We start from the raw sequence: 21,976 nt of genomic DNA on the forward strand, positions 1-21,976 counted from the left end.
AATATTTTTGAAACATTTTGTATAATTGACCGAATATAACCAAGAACTTAATTTCAATATTTTTGCAACTTACAAAAATATAAAATAATTATAACATCATACTAATGTCAGCAAATTTTTTAGAACAGTTCGTCTGATCCGACCAGTTGATCCCCAATCCAGTACTTTAACTAAGTCGCTATCTGATCCGAATTTAACAGCATTGGCTACAACTTATAAAGTTCAACAGAGATGAGCAAGCACTGTCCTTTAGGATGAAAGCTAGCCGATGAAACAATTTTACAAGATTAAGGAATGTTTCGGCAATTATTGTAAAACTTCCAATTTCTGTGATTTACAGTTGTCAATCTAAAGCAAAATGCTGAATTTGCAGGGAAAAAAAGGGTAAAGTCTGTATAGACTTCCAACAATTCCGTCCACTCACAAGACACAGTTCACTATCCTCTGCAAAACTGAAGAAAATTCAAGAGAAGAAAGAGAACAAAAATGCGAATCCAGGAAGGACACCAAGGGAGAAAGAATGATGACCCTATGGCCTTTCAGAGAGACAAAAACATGTTGGAGGAATCAGCTACAATTCATCAACTGTCAATTTATGAAGATAAATAGTTTATCTCTCCCTTCTCTTTTTTGCCATTGTAGACCTTATAAAGGTAATGACTATGAAACAGACGGCAGGAGAGAAGGGAAAAATAGGTGACTTCAATCGGATTCATCTTGTTGAACTTCTAAAGGTCTCTGGGAAGTACTTGGTGGGGCACCGATATGCAGAAGTTTTTCAGTATTTGAATTCTGTCCTTTCTGCATTGTAACTTCAGAGCTCCTCGAAAGGTCAGGCAATTTAGATGACATTGAGGGAGATGTCTCAGTCGAGGGTACGGTGGGTGAATTCCACTGATATGGCACGACAGATGTATTAAATACTAGGGAAGGGACACCGACATAACCTGCCAAAGGGTGATCATACTTGCAAGTAGGACCATATCTGCAGAGTCCATGCATAGCATAGTACGAACATACAGCTTGCCCCTACATTTGAAAGCATAGTCAAGTAAACCATACTAATTGCGGTTAAAAAAATTAATGCAGCCGAAAAAATTATATGAATACACCCTACTCTCTCCCCATTAATGTTGACAACTTTATCACTAGTCCTTTTTCCAAAAGTCAATGTGCCTAGTTCTCTATTTGCAATTATTGCTACAGTAAAAAGGAGATGCTGCGTTTATTTGGTGTAGATTACCAGTAGGTTAAGAGAACCAAATTCTGTCATCATAACTTCCTCTGAATTATATTTAACTATGAAAAGAAAATATATAAAATGAAATGGGTAGAACCTGCACTTGTAAGGTTAAAGCTAACAAAGCTGCTCAAAATGAGAATAAGCTAGCTACCATACCATTAAGAGATTGTAAAGGCATAGAGACAATTAAATCTGCATTTCTGTCATGCTTAAGCTACATACACTCAAAAAGTTTTACATATACAGATGCTACTGCTCGGCATACAGATCGCGACTCAAATCATTATACATGAAGCAGCACACAAACCTACGGAACTTCCTTTGTATTTCAATTTAAGTGTTCACAAATTATCTTAGGAGTAGCAGCACTCATACAATTGCACATTAATCTTTTATTTGTACTATATATGACATTATTCCCCATTTTCATGCTGTTATGCTATAGCTCCTGGTAAAACTGTGCTGTTTCAAGGTAAAAAAAAAATGCTTGTGAACGCAACGATACTTACAGGTCGTAGAGGGAGACCAAGTGGCCCTAACAAATTTGATGTGGTTGGAGCAACCTTATTTCTTGGGTGATAGTACTTACAGTCTGCTCCATATTTGCAGCTCCCAGTATTGACAAAATCATGGCATTCAGGTTGATCAGGTCTGTCAGGTTGGTGAGATGATGAGGACAACAGAGGTATCTGACCACCAAAAGTTTGATCGGCAAGATCATCCAAAATAGAAGAGCCACCCATGGTTCCCTGATAGCCACACAAGAATATGGAATCAGCAGCATGAAATGGACAAGAGATCAGCTTAATAGAAAGTCTACAAGCACCATAAATTAGAAAATTCATGGCCACTTCTCAGGAAACTTTTACTAACCATGTATGTACTCCAACACTGAAAAGGTGATAGATAAAGAGGCATATAAGATTGGGAACCTTGCACAGATGGATTGATTATAGAATTTGTCTTTGGTATTGATAAATCTGAAACTCCGCCTACATAGGGTATGCTAGATGAGGTCATAAATGCTAAGGTCGTAGATCCATAGGCAGTAGATCCTGTGACATGTAAGCCGTTAGCAGCAGATACAGGCTGCGGATGGTCAAACTTGCACATTACTCCAAATTTGCACGTACTAGTTCGCATATAATAAGGACACGGCTTTTCATCCTGAGAAATTGTATCAGCTATATGAAGAAGTATAAAAGCAACTAAGCTGCTTAAACACTATAACAAGTAAAGCGGAAGAACCAGAATGAGAAAAGTAAATAAGCACCTTACGCATAGGAAACCCCCAAATGTTCAACAAGAGTGGATCAGAATTATGTCTATCCTGCGGGTGATGATATCTACAAGCTGATCCAAATTTGCAGATACCTGTCCTTATATAGTGCTGCAGATAAATGCACATTGAAAATTAGGGCTAAGATCAAGCAATCTTCAGCTATTAACAAGCACTGATATTAGTTGGCAAATATTGTCAGTCTTAATGAATATAAAAAACACCCATTAGGATTCTCAAACAAAAATGAAGCACTTAAGTTTAAACTGGACAACTCCAGAGCTCTATCTGTTATGCTACAATTCATCAGAAAAATAGTTTGATAAAAGGAAAATATTAAATAGACAAATTTGTGTGTTAAATTCTATAAGCAAAAAATACGTAGATGGATTAATTATGAGAACTAGATAATCTGTGAAATGAAAATTTTCTTCAGGAGCATAACATAAAGAGGTCACCCAATAGATGTATATACAAGTCAAACAGATTATAGCAAAATAAGATCTAAAGACTGACAGAATCTGAAATTGTTTTAAGTTTGTTGAGTCAGTTGATTTATTCATCACAAAAAGTAGAATTTATGTTAATTCATGTTTTTGAGATGTCTCATGATCTTTTTTTGATGTTCTTTTCTGTCTAAACTAATAGATTTTAGGTCAATCCAAATCCCTAGTTGCTCTTCTACACACCACCTCAATTACGTCCCTCAAAACCTTACAGTTTCACAAAATCAAGGTTCCACCATGGTTTTAATCCAGGTACTCAGGCTGGAAAGAATGACGTCAACAGATGACGGATCAAAGGTGAACAACACTTACTTCTAAATAAGACATTACCTTCACTAAGCCAATAAAGATCAGCTTTGGTCTTCAATTAATTGTATCATACACCAGTAGTAACCACAAACATACCTTTGTACGGAGAAGATGATATCACATGCAGCGGGCACCCAACCAACTCTCATGCGGCTTCTTATAGTTGTTTCCTTTAGATTTGTTATATTCAGAGGCAACTAATAATTCAAATATAGCAATTGAGTGTCTTACAACAATGGTCACATTGCTTTAGCAGGAGGATTAAGCCATAGATGAGACAGCTAAATTGGGGGAACTATAGTTGGCTCAAATATGCATCCACCAGAAAGCACAGAGGAAGAAAAAATTGGATACAACTCTATACAAAGTGACTGAACTTTTAAACTTTAAGCACAAAAGAACATGCAGAACAGTTTCAGATTTCTTCAACTTAAGTTTGGGTAAGAATTGGTTTCAATTCAAGCTTTTAAGAAGCTAGTTTAAAAGTTGTACTTTGAGGTTGAGTATTCACCAGATTAATAATGCTTGATTTGCAGGTTAACCAAGATTTTCTTGGTCAATGGATCCACAGATTCATGGATACTTTGAATTAATCCAGGTACTGTGCTCAACACACATTTTGAACCTCATATACTCTTAAAGGGTTAACAACAGCAAAAATATAAGAACATGCACATCAATCAATTTCATCTACCAAGGATAATTAACCATCCCTGTCTTCACAGGGATTGATAAACCAATAACTCTTTTTCAAAATCAAACTTCTTCACAACATTTTATTGGGGATAATCCAACCTCGTGCTAACCTTAAAAATTTGACTAACAAGTTGATATTCTAACACCTATCATCCACTTTAAAACCCTCTTTTATATATCATTGAAAGTCTCATTTGTCGTGAACAGACTTCTTCAATCTCACCTGTATCGCAAATCTTCTTATCACTCCACCATATAATAAGAAAAGGTTCTCCCATCTGCTGCTTAGTATAGTTCTGTTTTTCATATAATTCAAAAAATCTTTTTATTCAAAATGTTGATTAGTGTTTAGCAAAATGATATCACCAATTGTAGACTATATTCTACAAAATGACAATAGCCAATTTGTATGATTGTGGCATTTATCCACAAATGTTCAGAAATTCCCTGTGCCATTTGATCCATTCAACTCAGAAGAAAAGCAGAAGTTAGTTGTTCAAAGATTAAAAACTTAATTTGCACAATGTCAAAGATAAGCAACTGACAACACATTCATTACATCATAAACGGAAAAAATTCATACAAATTTTGAATATACATCAGCGCCATGAATAAGTGCAGTTCCAATTTATAAATCCTTGCCATCATAGACATGCACTGACTGAACCCAAAATGGTCATCCACAACACACTCCAAATAAAGTATTTGCTTTCCTTCTCAGTGCATATGGCTTAGTGACATGCCTTTGTCTAATCCAGAATAATTGCAGGAAATTCGATATCAAAAAGAACAATTGCAGGAAAATTATCAGAGTTATCCTGATGGGTCAAATTTGTATTGTAGATTATAATCTATAAATGGCCACCAGGACAGACTTCAAAATTTGCCAACTCCAAAGGATATTTGTGTTAAAAAGATATGTCAGAATCAACTATTGAAACTTTTTCCCTTTTTTTGTAGTAATGCAACAAAGACCAATGAATCAGAAACTAATCTCTGGTGCACAGTAAGGAGGGGAGAAATTAAAAGGAAAAAAAAAAAAACACTTACCCTGCATTCAGGTTTTCCCTCCCTTTCTGGAAGTACACCAGAATTCTGATGCCCCTGCTCAACCACACAACCACACAACCACAGTGATTATCAAAACACACTTATCTGGTTCATCAAAATTAACACAATAAAACTCTATGCCAAACCAGATACCTGGCTGGAATATGAAGGATGATTGAACCGACATCTACTTCCATAACCACATTTCCCAGTCCTCAAATAGTATATACAATCAGGCTCACCAGGACGATCAGGAAAACAAACCGCTCCATAGGCACCTCCAGTGTCATCACCATTGTCCTCAATTTTCAACACCCCCAAAGCTTCTGCAATATCCATCAGTAAAACAAATGCCTCAACGATTGTATGCAGTGCCTTTCTTGACTATATGCTAAGAGCAGAAAAGCTTAAAATCTATTTTGGAAAGTTAATAAAATATATAAACTTCCATTATCATCCTGAAGAAGCATTTGACAAGGAAAGGGAAGTACTCTAAATCAACAGCCCCAAAGAAAATTAGAAATTTCCAAATCAAACCTTGTACAGTATATAATCACCAGCACAATTGATCATCGGCAAACGCGATCATCATCCAAAGATCATTACTTCACATATAATAGAAAAAATAAACGATCATGAAATAACTAAAACTACCATATTCAGTATATTAGAGCAAGCTGTCATCGACCCTGTCATCAACCCATTGCACTAAATCAAAAACCCAAAAATAAAAAAAAAATAAAAAAATACCCAGAAAGACAAACAGATTAATTTGACTGCCCACAAAATCAAATGTCAATTTCTTAATTTCTGCTTTCAAAAAATTTAAAAAGAAGAAGAAGAAGAACCCAGAAAAGCAATAATTTACCATCAACTCTTTCCTTCCCTGCAAATAAATTAGACGATTTGGAGACTCCTCCATTATGCTGAACTTCAATGTTCTTCATCATCTATCAAGAATTAGATTTACCAACGAAATTGAAACAACTTGATCAAAAATCTGCTGACAAAGAAACTGAAAATGGACAAGCCTCTGCTCAGTGCTTTGGTCTTTTTCAACTAAAAACAAATCAAGATAATTATTTTCTTATTTAACTCAACAATCCCTATGCAAAACTTGACTATTTTTTTGGTCTTTTTATTCTTCCCTTCCTTCCTCTCTGAGTCACTATCTCGATTGTTGAGTGAGATTTTTTAGAGAATCAAAACTCCAAAAGATTTTAAATTTAATTTTGAGATTCTGAGACTATCTAGTCCCCACTAGTGTACGAAGAATAATGATAAACTAAAAATGCTTTCGACGAAAAGACATAAAAGTACATGAGCAAATAATTATTCTGCCGTTCAAAACAAGAGTATTTGTGTCATTTCGTCCTTGTTTTGATTTAATTAAAATAGATTGAGAAAGAATCAGGCGCGAAAATCAGAAATTCTTTTTTTTTTTAATTTATTAGAAAATGTGACAAATTGTCGTAACTGGACCAGGTGGCTAATTTGATGTCGTGCAAGAAAAATGGATGCATCAGAGCCGTTGATCTGAAGGTGATTTGTGGGGTCCAGTGAATTGGAGAACCACAACCGTTTGACGGTTTGAGGAACTAAAGAATGGTTTTATGTGAGGACTGTGGGGCTCAAATTGTCCTTGGAATTTGGAGACACCGATGGCGATTTATTCGCCGGTTCGAAATAAGAATACTTTCCGACATTACCTTGTCCTCCGGTGACGGCGGAAAGGGGCCGAGCAAATGGGAAGTGATTACAAAGTTACAAGATAGCCCTCTGAGAAAAACAAAAAAATTAAAAAAAAAGGATAGATCTGAAATGATAATTAAAGGAGAGATCGTGTTTAATCTATTCTGTATATACCATATATACTTAGAAAGAAGGAGGGGTTAGTATAATTTTTTTTGCGTCAATTTTCGGTATTCGTAAACTACCCTTGATAATTATCTACTTAAAACTTTTAATATATTCTTCTTCTAACTAATATGTATTTCTTATTATTTATTTTTCATCCTATTTAGTAAACCTTAATTTTTATTAGTAGCTATCAATTATGGTTATGAATCACTACTAAATAATTATTTTCTTATATATTTTATTTTAGTAAATTTTCTAAATATTTTCTATTACAACATAAAACTAATTCTCTTGAAAATGAATTCAAATATATACTATATATATATATATATATATATATTATATACTAGCTATCGAGACACACTAAATGTGTTTGCTCCTCGTCAAAAAATATATTAGTTGCTCAAATCAAATAAATAGTACAGGTGAATAGAATTGTCGAGGCACGCTCCATGCCTGTGCTTCTTGGTTAAAACCTTGCGGGGAGATGAAGAAAAGCACAGCTGACCTGAATTAGGTGCTTTCCGTGTGCAAACTCTACAAAACACTGGACTAACACTGATCACCTCAAAAAGTTATTATCCGTGGCCCTTATTGCCTGATAGAAACAGTAGTATGAACTAATTGCAAGAGCTTATGAGAGAGAACCTGCATTTTTAAGTGAATAAGTACAGAAAAGAAGGTAAATATTGAACCATTATGTCATAGAGAAAAGGGAGCAAGAGAAAACATGACTCTGCTCTCACAGGGGTGGTCCAGCGGTAAACAGGCTCTTAAGAACTCTTGGGGTCTTGGGTTCGAATCTTACCCTGGACTTAAACCCCTGTAACTCGTCCAAGGTTGCTGGGTGGGGCCGTGGCGCACTCCTCCGATTTGGTGTTGCCGGCTCGGATCCTAAGGATTTGAGTCGAAACATGCTCCGGGTTAAAAAAAAAAAAAGAAAACATAACTCCAAATTCTTCTTTAACGAATGGTTACAATAGTAAATTAATTGATGAATTCCAAGTGCATGAACCACTTGGAATGCCCATGCACCATGAAACTCCTTTCAATTGACAAATAAGATGAAAACAACTCAAATTGGGAGCAAATTGATTCTTGGCATAAACGTTGTTCAATTAGAATATAGTACTGATTGTATTTAGAGCAGATTTACTTAGAAAAGTGGGACTAGGGATGGCAACGGGGCGAGGTTGGGGGGTCCCGTTGCCTATTAATTTCCCCCGACCCCCGCCCCGTCCCCCGCCTCCTACTCCCCCCGCCCTGCCCCGCTTCGCCCCGCTTCCCCTGCGGAGTTAATAAAATTGTTCTCGCGGGGTTAATAAAATTTTATTATAGTTAAATTTTAATAAATTATCAAATACTAAAATATCAACACATCATTAAGTTATTATTCATTGTAATTTTACAATTGAACCTCATAAAAACAATCAAACAAAAGTTATTTGAATACAATCCAACATGATGAAATAAATACAACTAAAATAGTCAAGTTTTTACTTTTGGTACAAATACAATCACTAATTCATTATTGTGTTTGTACTTTTTTTTGAGAAAAAAGTGTTATTCCATTAAGTGTAATTAGAAATTTAGTATAAATTTTTTTTTTGTCAATTTAGTATAAATGTATTAGTAAATTTAATATAACTAATTAATAAATTCTATTAGTAAACATGTCTAATTATTCATATAATTGATAATATCAATTATATTACATACATTAATATACATTATATAATACATCTAACTAATAATATCATTATCATAAGTTTATAACTAATTAAATTACATATTATATATATATTTATTTATATATATATACTCTTTTTTTTTTGCGGGTGGCGGGGCGGGGGATGGGGCGGGGATATACTCCCCCGCCCCCCGCCCCGTTTCTAAACGGGGGAAAAAATTCCCCCCCACCCCCCGCCCCGAGAGCCCCCCGCGGGGCAGTAGGACCAACCACTTTGACGATACTTACTACCATTGAAGTTGTGTTGTGTTTGGCGAAGAGTACAATATTTTGTTGCAATTTTTTGGACATAAAGAATGCAATAAGTCTACCGATGTTGAAATACCTTGACTTAATAACGCCTGCAAGGCCTTGAAGACCTTTGAAAATGAGAAAAAATTGAGATAAAAAATACAATAGATATGCCTGTGGCGACCCCACTTCCCCCTAAGGCGAACCAGAGGGTTGGCGGGCCGTCTGCCTAGCTCTCGCCAGGACTCACGCAAGCAAACTAGTCAAATTCTTCCGAAGTATAACCTAGACTATTACAACATCGTTTCTCTCCAAATAAACCAATTACTAAAACCACATTAATTTCAGAGATAACAGTATTATAGGATAGCTAATCGTCGATTCTTAAACCTTACGCATTACAAACCACTGAATAAAATCCGACAATCCCAAATAACAAATTCATATAAGCCACGTAACAAGTCTAGGTTTTACACTTTTCCAACTTCAAGTGGCAATCCAAGACAAAAAGTCGCCTAAACTTAACATATTCCCAATCCGATCTATGACGTAAATATAATTATACATTACAAACTGCAAAGAGAAGTTATAAGATTCAATTACATTCATAAGAAAATACAACTAGGTTTCAGATCGCCCCATTTGCCAGGACCTGTCAGGAAAAATAAATGACGTGGGGTGAGCTACACAGCCCAGTGAAGTTCCAAGACACTCTAAGAGTTCAAACAAATCAAGAAAGTCGGGCATATCATATGCATGGTTCAACGTTACACAATGGCATGTTATCATGAGGTGATAATCATTATACGGTAATTTGAGACATTTATCATGGTATGAGACATTTAGCATGTATAGTTCATGATTTCATGTTAGCATTTTAGCATGAAACAATTATCATGATACAAGGTAAACATATACTGTAGGATACGGTGTTCCAGTGGAACTTCATCGGTCATCTGCACCTTATGACTTCCGGATCCCCTCGGTTTGACTGGCCATCACCTTATCCCTCCAGTGGTAGTACTCGAGTATACCGAAACGGTTGTCCAGGGTTCCAACCTACCCGACCGAGCCCAGTCCTGGCTCGAATATGTCAGTAACCGAGGCAGGGCCCAAGTTCAGCTTAGAGCTTACAGCATGCACAGGTAACCAAGTAATTCGACAAAAGGTAAAATTCATCATTTGAGTAGGTCGAGTGAGGTAAAGTACACACTCGCCTATCAATGATGGACAATTTCATATAACATGTGATTCATGATAATCAAGTAATCAAGTGGATACTTAGCACGTAAGCATGTAAGCAATACAAGTTGATTTCATGGAAGCATGTAATTCACGGATATCGAATAGTCATGTGGGTTGGTAAACGGTTCACGGTTAACGGTTGAGTAGTGACGGTTATTTGACAGGCATTTGCCATATTAATAGGCCATCATTGGCCGTTATCTTATTTTTATCACGCGAGAGTCGAGGAGATTCACAACACGTAAACTGGTCGAGGGATTCACCCAACGACGTCACAACACGTAAGATATTCACGAAAACATTTCACACAAGTCACCACTCAAAAGGCTAGTGTGATAAAGTACACATTGCTCACTTCGATGGATCAAAAATCGTTTTCCAAATTATCACACTTCGAGTCAAGAAAGCACTTTAACCAAATAAGCATAGAACAAGCAGGGATACTCATTTTACAAAACCAAGTAGGCTAAGCAAGTAATCTAGCAAATTAAACATGTATCGAGTTCATATAGTCATTTGATATGGTTAATCATTTAACCAATTCATGTCGGTATGCAATGCAAGTGTTCATTATTTATATAGACATGAGTATGGTAAAAATTTAACACTTAATAATCATGAAATGAGCATGTCCTAGACTTATTCAATTACGTATTCCTATATGGAACACTCACCTAGCAACAAGAGCAATAGGTTCAATTTGAAGTTCAAGCGTCCTCTGTCGGATCCTCTTGAAGGTCCTCGTGTGCGCCTGAACAAATAGTAATAGTCTATCATTTATAATCCCTACTACTGATGAAGATCATATCATAGTACAATCTTAGGAAAAATCTCGTGGAACAAGCCTTAATTATCCTAAATCGAGACTCTCAAGCGGGGTTTTAAGGTACAAGAGAAATTAAGTCTACATCATGAAAATCAAGGATAAAACATTTGAATAATATCGAAAGAATAAGGAGTACTTGAAAAACTCCCTTCCGTGGAATCCGGAAAATTTTCAGTTTTGATACGATACTTGAAAAATCGTATCTCACATTCTACATGTCAAAATTAGAAAGATTGGTACCAATGGAAACCTCTTCCAAAGTACTAAAAGTTCCTAGAATACACTTTTCTAAGATTCCGCATGGAAAGCATTCAAAAATAAGCTCAAAGTTACTAAAATTTTCTTGTTAAACAAGGGTTTTCAAACTCAAGTCATAAACTTTGGTAATTTATTTGAGTCATGAAACGGTCTCGGAATAACACCATAATTAGCAGTATAATACTACCATATAAGGGGGCTATTCCTTTGTCAAATTTCATAGAAAAATATGCACGGGAAGTCACTTAACAAAATCACTCAAGTTTCCAAAATTTTAAGGCAAGGCTGCTTTGTGTATGAAAATTTCCTTTTCTAAACTTTCGACCAAGAGAAAATCCTCTCAACATGGTTCATTTGTATAAGAAAAATCTAAAGAACATTCATGGTACCTTTGGTGGGTGTTTAACACCAAGAAATTTAATTAGCAAGTCTATACCAAGCCTTGCATCAAATCTGTCCAAAAGTTAGGATTTCCAAGAGTATGACAGGTTTCGTATTTTGATCACCACTCACTCAATTCAACTCGGAATTGAGCATGGTTGGTGGTGTTTGAAAATACATTTGTAGGGCTATAATTTCACAGAAGAAACCATTTTCAAATTCCATTCACAAACAACTCGTTTTTGAGCATCAAGATACAAGTCCTGTCCTGTCTCCTGGAGAGAAACGAAACAGGACATTGATTTTCAATCGAATGGTGTGGCTCACTCAAGTGGAACTGGAACGTGCATTTTGTACCAATGGAAAGCTAGGAATGTCTAGTTTCAAATGCCATTGATGGCACTCAATTTCGACATCGGAGTACAGAGTTATGGCGAAAACAAGCTGGCTGTCTAGTAGTGACGGGAATCATTTCCCAGTTTTGGCAGATTTTCTAAATCTCAACACGCACTCACCCGAATTACGTAAAATTTCGAGGAAACTTTAAACACAGCCTATATTTCACATTTGCATCAGAAACAAGTCAATTGGCCTTCAAGAAATTACACTAAATTGCACGAAAATAGCAGGGCAGAAACAGCATCTTTACATGCAACTCCTCATTTAACTTCCTTTTCAATTTTTCCACTTAACTCTACTAAATTAGCACTTAATCAACACAATCAGCATCCAATCCTAGCTAATCAGATCATCCAAATCATTGTGGGATTTCATAGAGCCCACTCACCAATTTTCCAACCAAAATTTGTCGACTTTCCAAGTGTATTTCGGCCGGCTATTTAAACAATTTCACCAAGAATTTAGCACTTGTAAAAAAATTACTCAAATGGCCAAGAGCTTCATCAATCATTAGCTCTTAGCATCCAACAATCAATTCTTTCAACAACTTAACCAAAATTTTAACTCAAGAACATAAAAGAAAGTCACGCAGCTCCACTTCACAAGGAATTCTAGAAATTCAGATTTCCCCTTTTCTCTTTTTTTTTTTTTTCTATCCTATCCTCGGCTCAAGCATCACATGCATGGCTAGATTAATTGACTACCTATCCGTTTTGGTTCCAGAATCAGGTTTCAAACCATAGCCAAGTTCGATTATCAACAAAATCATCCATCAACCATAAATTCATTCAATTTTTCCCCCGGTTAACTTGCATGCAAACGGATTCTGCTCTTCTCATTTTTTTTTCTTACTTAATCAAAGCTGATAATCATCATGCAAAGCGTAATTACCTAGTTTATGATTAGCTAAACGCATATCTAATCTCGGATTATCACAGATTGGCCGATTACAAGCTGAATTTTCCAGCTCAAGCTCTTGGCAGCTTCAATTTTCATTCATGATCACATTTCTGGTGTCCCAATTCATCATCCAAGTGCTTAAACATCACATGCAAGCCCTTAACCAATTTCGTCTACCTCTAGTGAGCTAATCTAAAACCAGAATCTACCTCAGCTGGAAGCTTAGTTCGCGCGTCAAGCTGCTGCGATTTGTTTTTCCCCCTCGGCTCGCTGATGGGCTTGGGATTTGGTTGATTTGCTTGGCTGTTGCAGGCGGTGGAGTTGATGAAGAAAGTGATGGTTCTCGGTCCCCTTCACCAGCTCGCAGGTGAGACGAAGAAAACAACAAGCCTCTCTCTCTTTCCTTCAAGCCTACGGACAGAGACAGAAATGGAAGGCTCGGTTCTCTCTTTCTTTTCGCTCTTGGTTCGTGGCCGAGGAGAAAATGGTAGTGGGGTGTTGTGATGGAGGGGAGCTAGTGTAATGAAATGAATATTGTGGAGATGAGCCGGTAGTTTATAAGATGTAGTGCTGCAGTGGAGAAATGGATCCAGCGAGGATGAAGTGTTTAGATTGAAGCTTGCCCGAGGAGTTTCGATAGCTCTTGTTCCTTTTATTGTTCCTCTCCATCGTTAATATCAAGGCAGCCCGCAATGCTTCTTTAGTCGGTAGATTGATAGGTCCTAAGCTTCCCACTCAATCTATAGCCTATTGGTCGTATAATGGATTGGTTAATATGAAGGATTAGTTTAGCCTTTCGGCATTAACACATCCGAGTTACCAATCTGAAATTTTCTCCTTAAATCCCTTATTAGCTCCTAATCTTATTTCTATCTCCTTAACCTCACAATTCTTACACATTCGAATTTTTAGGAAATTGATTAAACGAGTAATGAAGCACTAAAATATGTTTAGTTAATCTATGAATTCGTATGTAATAATTTCCAATGGCGGAAATGGAGATAATACGGGCATGGTTAATTTTGAAATGGAGGAGGGCTGATTTAGTCTTTTAGCATCTTATTCGACCTTCCACTTAAGTCCTCATTCATAAGCTAATTCCAAAATTTTACTTCAAATATAATTTGAATGCCCAATAATATACTAATTTCGCAGAGGTTTGATTATCGAAGTTTTAACGTCCTAAGTATACTAAGTATACTTGTATCAATTTTGTCTAAAATTTATTAGCTGCATTTTAATACTAAGGTTCCTATTAACCCTTAACATTATTAACAATTAAACTTAGCTATCGGAATTTAAAGAATTTATTTTAAGGCAATAATATTAATCTAACTCTAGGAATATTAATTTAGTATAACAAAACCAATTAATTGAATATTTGGCACAATTATATTATTTTTCACATAAATTATTATTATTTTTTGTTTTAATAACTCAAGAAAATAAAATAAATTCAAAATATATGTAATTTCTCGAATCGATTATTTACTCCAGTCGCGTATTTACTATTTTCACCTAACGAGCCTTCAGAAATTAAATTTCGAAACGAATCGCTTTAAAAATATAACTAAGCTATGGAGACATTTAATTAGGCCTAAAAAGGTTAGAAAATAATAATCGGAGAAATCGGGTGAGTAAATACTTATTTGAGCCAATAAAATAAATAAAATAAGCAAAATTTTTGAGTCCTCACAATGCCAGTGTTGAAATACCTTGACTTAATAATGCTTGCAATGTCTTGAAACCCATTGGAAGTGAGAAAAAAAAATTGAGGTAATTAAAAATGCAATGGATATGCCGGTGTTGAAATATCTTGGCTTAGTATAGAAGAACAGCTAATAACTGCCATTGAAGTTGTATGTTGTGAAGAACTTCCACGTTACGAATAAAATATTAAGAAGTTGGGAAAAAAATTGATTGTGGGTATAGAAGAATCTGGCAGAAAAAAGACTACTAACCATAGTTATTAAACCCGGCCCGGCCCGGCGGTTCGACCGGTCAACCCGGTGAACCGGCCATTGAGCCGGGCCGGTGAGCTAATTGGATCGTTTTGACAACTAAACCGTTGACTTTTCAACGGACCGGCGGTTCAACCGGTCAAACCCGGAGAACCGTCCGGTTTTATAGGAAACCGGGTTTGCATGTTAAAAATGTTTGGAAGAAAGATGCTGGAGTGAAGCTTCGAACCAACGAGCTCTTGTATTGAAGGAAATGCAACAACCGCTGCACCAACAGCTCATTTGTTTAACATTTAGTCTTTTTTTATATTATATATTAGACTTATTCTTATTTTAATTTTCCAAAACATTATTTATTTGGAATCTTTTAATAAATTTTATTACTCCCGAGACTCTATAAATTATGAAATGAATTTAAAAAATAACATATCACATAATTCATTCTAAAGGCAAATATCGTTCCTAATAATTCTTTGCATTTAAAATTCATAAATAAACTAGATAATTATACTTAGATAAAATTTTATTCTTGAAATTTGATGGATTATTAATTGCATTTAGGTTTTGTTAATTCTTATAAGAATTAATGATTCTATAATAAATTAGACTAATTGAGCATTTACTATGACATAATTTATTATAGTTTTAACCATATCAAAAATTATGAAACATAATATTTAAATATATTTCGTGACCCACCGGTTGAACCACTCACCCACTGGTTGAACCAGTAACCCGTTCACCCACCTCTTTCGCCGGGTTTCCCTCCGGGCCGGGTTTAATAACTAGGCTACTAAGATATAGTTTGGGAAGTCAAAACAATCGCGGAATATATCGGATCGCAGCGATGGAAATAGTAAAAGGAAGAAGTAATAGTTTAGTGGGTTGGTAAAAGAAAATTGTGGGTATTGGATTGAAATAGTTTTGGCTGTGTGGTATTTGAGTAGGAGTTGAATACATTTACAAGAGAATACTAGATAATGGATAATATGGGTATATTCGAAAATATATGAAGTGACAAAAAAAATTTACAACAAACTACGTGCAGATGTTTTCTTATTGTCTATATTATATATAATGGGAGAGCATTAAGTTTGAGTATTTTGCCAAAATAACACTCTTTGTAAAAAAAATATTCCCAATTTGATTTACTTTCAAATTTTATTCTCATAATGATGTTATTATTGCCACCTAATTATCCTAATTGCGATGTAGGATAACAAGAAAGGAAAGTTTTAATCTACTCTATAGTTTCTAACATGAACTAAAAATTTAATTTTTTTTTATTGTACAGGCACAAGAAGATAGTACAACTTTGATAATTTCCTTATAATTATTGAAAATAAATTCTACCATTATTGACCATGCAATTATTGGTCTCTTTTTTTTTTTTTTGGAAATGAATCAAACTTATTGCATATATTTTTTTAAAAAAATAAATTTGAAAAATACAAAAATTGCAATAAAAATTACAAGGAAAATTGTAAGCAATAACAAGAAAAAGACGAAAATTTCAAGTCTATGATATTTGTTTATGTTATCCTTCCTACTTCTTGAAAAGAACTTTTTACAAAAAGTAATCAAGCTGAAATTTTCTTCTTTAGTTCCAATTGAATATTTTCCAGCATTGTTCATGATGTTTTGCCTTTATAATTTTTTTCCCTGCAACTCTTAGTTAATGATTTGCACAATTTTCCAGCTAGTCAGGAACCATAATTTCAAAATATGAAAGAAAATCTAGATGGAATTAGTTAACGGGGTTCTAAAAACAAGTTTCAAATAAGTTGGCAATCATTCAAATAGGTGACATAAAAAAAAAAATAACAAAAAATAATACTTTATGAGAACCAAGAAGACAAATAAGTATACGTCTCTTCTTTATCTCTAAGTAAAGCAGGATGACATGATAAAACACTCAATCATGGTATAACTATAACAAATTTCTAAGACAAAAATTTTTTTTTCCAAGACAGATAGGTGATCCAATTGCAAATAGAGTTGAAATATTTGAACTAGTACTCTGCACTTCAAGCTTCACCAATCAAAAGTAACCACTTCTCGGTTTTTTTTTTTTTTACCATTTATGGATAAGAAAATCCAAGAAAAAATAATTGATTGTTTACCTAACTTGCAAGGCCGTTATAGACACATTCAAAAAAATTCAGGGTCCAACTTACATGAAAACTACGCAAAAGGCATCCAGTTGTATACAACTATATATTCCAGGATTAGCAAACTCAAATTTCAAAATCAAAACTCGTTTGGACAATCCAAAAAAATTATGAGATAAATAGCACATGTTCAAAATTTTAGTAGTCAATATTCTCTCAAAAAATGTGCATCAACCATTACCAACGTATAGTTTCCTTCCAAAATCAGTTCATTTGAGATTTAACCACATGAATAAAGACACTTCAGGCATATTAAAAAAGCTACTAGTTTCCTAGGAAAAGTCAATAACAAGCTTAAATAATGCATTTAAAATATAGGATTTATTACCAATTACTTCCAATAAGTGCAACACAAGAATTAAAAGGGTTATTATCACTTTATCCCCTTAACGTTTGATGTCACTATCAATTTCCTCCTTAATGTTATCTTTTAGTCACTTTACCCCCAAGACTAACGGTCAAACTTAACGGAGTTTGTTAATTAAAGTGAAAAAACATGTTTAACTCTTAAAATTATTATTACTTTACCCCCATAAACTATAGTCTCATTATCAATTTACCCCATAAAGTTATTTTTTAGGCAATTTATCTTACCATTAAACCAACTTAGCAAGTTAAAAAATTTTAGAAGAAAATACCCTCCTCTTTGCATAATAAAAAATTTAGAGTGGCTCTTTTCCTTTTTAGTATCAAGAAAAAAAGTCAAAATATTAATTTTTTTTCTTGGCAATCTTATTAATATCAAAAGAGAATAGAAAGATGGAGAGGGGGAGGGGGAGAGGGAGAGAGCTCAATTCTTTTTTTTAAAAAATACAAATAAGAAAGAATTAAATACTTTTATTATTTTAAAATTATTTCACTTTTCTATTTACTACCAAATTCCAATTCTAATCCCGACAATCTTAATGTAATATAATAATGTTAGACTTTTCTTTATTTTCTTTCTTTGCAAAATCTAATTTTCTTTCTTCTTTTTTTCTATCTCTTTTTCTTTTCCTAGTATTAATAAGTATGAAAAAAGAAATTTGAGAAAACTCTTTTATTTTTATATTTTTCGATCTCTTAAAGTGAAAAAAAGGGAAGAATAACCATTCCAAATTTTTTATTTTTAATTATATATAAAAAGGGTAAATATATTTAAAATTTTTTGACCATACTAGTTAGATTAACGATGTTTTGACAAAAAAAAAAGTAAGATTAACGATGAAGTAAAATGCCTAGAAAATAATGTTAGGAACTAAAGTGATTGTATCACTATAATCTAAACAAATAAAGTGATAATAACAATGGAGTAATGCTATAAAATAAAAGGGTATTTTTATCCAAAATTTTTGGACATGTTGAGTTGAATTACTTATGGGGGTAAAGTGATTAAAAGATAACGTTAGGGGGTAAACTGATAATAGTGATATAGTTTAAGGGCGTAAAGTGATAATAACCCGAATTAAAATATAGGATTTACTAGAATACAAAGTACTTCTACTAATTTGATAATGTGATGAAAACATCTCCCCAGCTAGCTACTAATCTTTAGGTCTCAACAATATGCCACAATTTGTTTGAATGTTCTCTACTAATACAGTTACTCAAAAGTAACACAAGCCACCAGTTGATGTTGAATAAATGTGCAAAAATATTTCAAGTATACGAGATTATTTGATCATGTGATAGAGAGGTGCCAGAAATGAACATCTACATATATGTGGTGAAAATCAAACATATTAGGCATGAATCTATGTTGTTATGTAGCTTTTCTCCTAGACATTCTATCAAACACATGGTGTGAGAAATCATTTGTTAAACAATTAGTATTCAAAATTTGTTGAAGGCCATAGGAATGTTTCATAAACTTCACAAAAGAAAAGACAACAGAATAATCTTTGTTTACCTTGATATTATCAATTCCAGAAGAATATTTTCATCCACCGAAAAATATTAAGGATGATACTGAAGTTTTAGACATTGTTAATATAACTATTGACTTCTCAAAATTATGTTTTGTGACGCCCTCACCTCTCGCTAGGGCGAACCTTAGGGTATCAGCGGAATGCCTGCCCAACTCTCGTCAGGATTCACGCATTCATTCAAGCTTAATATAGAGTCACAAACAACCATCGACTTAAATAAAAGTACTTCGAATATACAAGCCATAACTTCTAGGGTTAACAATTACGATTACAATCCACCAACCAAGAGTAACAAAATTACACTTTAAGAGTCACCAAATTCATACAAAATTAACTAGCTTCCACCAAATTTCTAGTATAGATCCTCCAATCCACCTCCAAGCCTGTTAAGGAAAAACAAACTTAAAGAGATGAGCGAACGCTCAGTAAGGCCAAGACAATAAACAGGCAAGCAAGAAACACCAATCAATCAAACAACATGTTTAAAAGCAACTTTAAACATGAGATTTCATTTAAGTGCATAAATAGGAATTTAACACACAAGGAGGATACAGGAGCTTTCAGGAGCTATTTCCACGCCTCGATCAATTTGAGTCATCTGGGGTTGACCCTCCATCAATCCAAGTAGTAACACAACCATAGTACTCCACTTACTTCCTCCATCCAACTAACAACCACTAAGATCCGGAACCAGACATGTATAAAGTGGCGATACTATTCGAGTATGCCTAGCGAGATTTCAAAAAATCAAGCTATAATATTTCCTAAGGTTCACCAAACTCCTCGACCAAGCCCTTGCCGACTTGAGTTACAAGGTAAGCCAATGAGTTGGGGCGTCCCCACAAGCATGATTGGTTGATGAGACAACGCCCCAATCAACTTAAACTCGATCATAGCATTGAGTCAGGATGAGTTGTACCTCCCACCCCAAATAGGGCGTGATACATCTAGCCGCTCAGTGCTCACGAGTTAAAACATGTCAAGTACAAGTGCAAGTCACGTATTTATTTAACAAGTATCATTCAATCACAAGAAAGAGAGGACGACGGCGATAAAGTACACCCTTGCTTCGACAAGTTCACGTATCATATAGCATTTGTACAAATATCAATTCAATCACATTAGCATTGAACATGCACTTGACACTCACCACAAGTCAAGGGCAAAACAAGAGTGAAGCAAGAAGTCAAACAAGCTCTTTGGCGTCTTCGTGACCACTTGAGACATGTATAATCAAAAGTACCCAGGTGTTCGACCAAGGTTAATAAGAAAGACATTTTCTCGCTACTCACTCTCAAGGTCACAAGTTCGAGTCAAATTAAAGAAACTTTTCTCGCTAAATCATTAAAATAATGCTCAAAGAGAACTCGAGGGTCGTTTTTTATTCAAATCGTGGAAAGAAATCTCAATTCTAAAAGAAAGTACCGTTTTCACTTTCGGCACGAAAATCGAGAAAAAGGGGTAGATGGTTTTCATCTTCCAAAACTTCAAATCTCATGTCCAAACTTTAGAATATAAAGAGCGTTAATATTTTCCAAACTAATGGAGTCAAACTCATCCAAAACTCCACTCATTTTCATAGCAAACATCAAGGCTAAGGTTCCCAAGATTCAAGTACAAAACTAGTAAAATTCATCAAGAATTACTCTAGTCAAAATGCTCCCTTTTTAGAGTTCAAACTCATGGAAATCGAGGTTATAAGAATAGGGGTTGAAGTCTATAATTCAAGTATGAAGAGAGGTGCTATTAACCAAGGGAGTTATGTAACCAAGAAGAACCAATAAAAGAAAATTAATCCTTTGGAAACTAAGATTCGAGATGAAGCTTTAAAGTTCAAAGAGACCTTGTATCTAATCAAGAAATTAAATTTAAAACAGTCCAACAATCGCAAAGGAAGGTGGAAAGTTCTTAAAAAGAGTATTTGTTTGAAATCAGAAATTTTCCAGCTTAGAGCGACACTACTTGAAAAAATCGTATCTCAATTTTCGTAAGTCCAAAAATTGAAAACTTTATACCATTGGAAACTAGACTCAATACACTAAAACTCTCTAGAAGTCACTTTTTTCAAAATCCAAGTTGAAGTCATTTAAATTTTAGCTCAAAGTCACTGTTCTAGACAGGACAGAGCAAAACAGGCTTGCAAATTCAGTAAAGTTTGGAAATTTGGAAAAATTCGTAGAAATGGAATCAGCCTTTGAAATTTATATCACAGTTAGAATTCCAAATCTAGTTTCAAATACAACAAACGGAACTCAATTTGGACCTTCCTACACCAAGATACAACAGTTCTAAGAAAACTGAATTTTGGAACCTGTTTACGAAATTTCCAGTTCTGACATAATGGACAGAGGTTCAAAATCTGATTATAACTAGAGCTACACAACTCAGAATTTAGTGTGGTTTGTGGAGTTGAAAACTAGATTCAAAATGCTGAAAATCACTAGAAGGAACTGTCCTAAAATTCATTTTCCAAGATGGGCAAAATTGAGCTACAAACTGCAGGTATGACTGTTTCTCGGATGAAAGCAGTGAGGAATTTCAGTCATCTTTTCCGGATCACTACGGCTCATAGGAAATGAATTAGGAGGTGCATTCTATACCGACAGAAAGCTCTCGGAGTCTAGTTTTGGATGCCACAAATGACACTCGATTTCAACTTCCAGACAAAAAGTTATGACAAAAAACGTGAACACTAGTTGAGGTCTCCTAATCAGAAAATTTCCAGAATTCATCCTCACTTTATCCCTACTTTAACACAACCAATTGGAAAGCTTTTTGGAAGATATTCAACACACATAACCACCATCATATATCAAGCATTATTGCACCAAAATAACATCAAAAATTTGAAATTAACAAGAGAGGAACAACCAGCAAATTTCGGCCAGCAAGCATCTCTCATTCCTCTAGCTTTCTTTTTTCAACTTTCCAACTAGAACTAAACCATATCTTCTCAAAATAAGTATCAAACAAGCAATTAAACATACAAAACCCTCAAGGCCTC

The 21,976-nt window shown here is 34.7% G+C and overlaps 1 protein-coding gene and 1 long non-coding RNA gene across 4 annotated transcripts; both read right to left on the reverse strand.

The window, feature by feature from the left end:
- Positions 1-366: 366 nt before the first annotated feature.
- On the reverse strand, positions 367-6,310 carry LOC113688803 (zinc finger CCCH domain-containing protein 3). Of its 3 annotated transcripts, XM_027206601.2 has the most exons (8): positions 5,952-6,309; positions 5,237-5,409; positions 5,084-5,137; positions 2,517-2,633; positions 2,377-2,410; positions 2,117-2,298; positions 1,753-1,992; positions 367-1,029 (listed from the first exon to the last, which is right to left on the reverse strand). In XM_027206601.2, exons 1-8 carry the CDS (start codon positions 6,031-6,033, stop codon positions 703-705), a joined length of 1,209 nt encoding a protein of 402 aa, XP_027062402.2. In that variant the 5' UTR covers positions 6,034-6,309; the 3' UTR covers positions 367-702. The 3 variants fall into 3 exon arrangements, with proteins under 3 accessions (XP_027062402.2, XP_027062401.2, XP_071904615.1); XM_027206600.2 differs by having other exon boundaries at positions 2,117-2,410; XM_072048514.1 differs by lacking the exons at positions 2,117-2,298; positions 2,377-2,410 and having other exon boundaries at positions 5,952-6,310.
- Positions 6,311-9,333: 3,023 nt separating this feature from the next.
- Positions 9,334-13,557, reverse strand: LOC140006264 (uncharacterized). Its single transcript, XR_011813902.1, has 3 exons — positions 13,143-13,557; positions 10,844-10,920; positions 9,334-9,576 (listed from the first exon to the last, which is right to left on the reverse strand). It is a non-coding gene; the product is annotated as an uncharacterized lncRNA (long non-coding RNA).
- Between the last annotated feature and the right edge of the window lie 8,419 nt (positions 13,558-21,976).

Source organism: Coffea arabica, chromosome 5e (assembly GCF_036785885.1).
Source record: "Coffea arabica cultivar ET-39 chromosome 5e, Coffea Arabica ET-39 HiFi, whole genome shotgun sequence".
NCBI classification, from domain to species: domain Eukaryota; kingdom Viridiplantae; phylum Streptophyta; class Magnoliopsida; order Gentianales; family Rubiaceae; genus Coffea; species Coffea arabica.

What these genes read in the sequence shown, in the direction of transcription:
- LOC113688803 (XM_027206600.2), bottom strand. Translation starts at nt 6,033, where the DNA reads ATGATGAAGAACATTGAAGTTCAGCATAATGGAGGAGTCTCCAAATCG. An exon ending in AGGGAAGGAAAGAGTTGATG is followed by an intron (nt 5,410 to 5,951) that starts GTAAATTATTGC and finishes TGGATATTGCAG; the next exon opens with AAGCTTTGGGGGTGTTGAAA. An exon ending in TTGGTCTCCCTCTACGACCT is followed by an intron (nt 1,030 to 1,752) that starts GTAAGTATCGTT and finishes TTTCAAATGTAG; the next exon opens with GGGCAAGCTGTATGTTCGTA.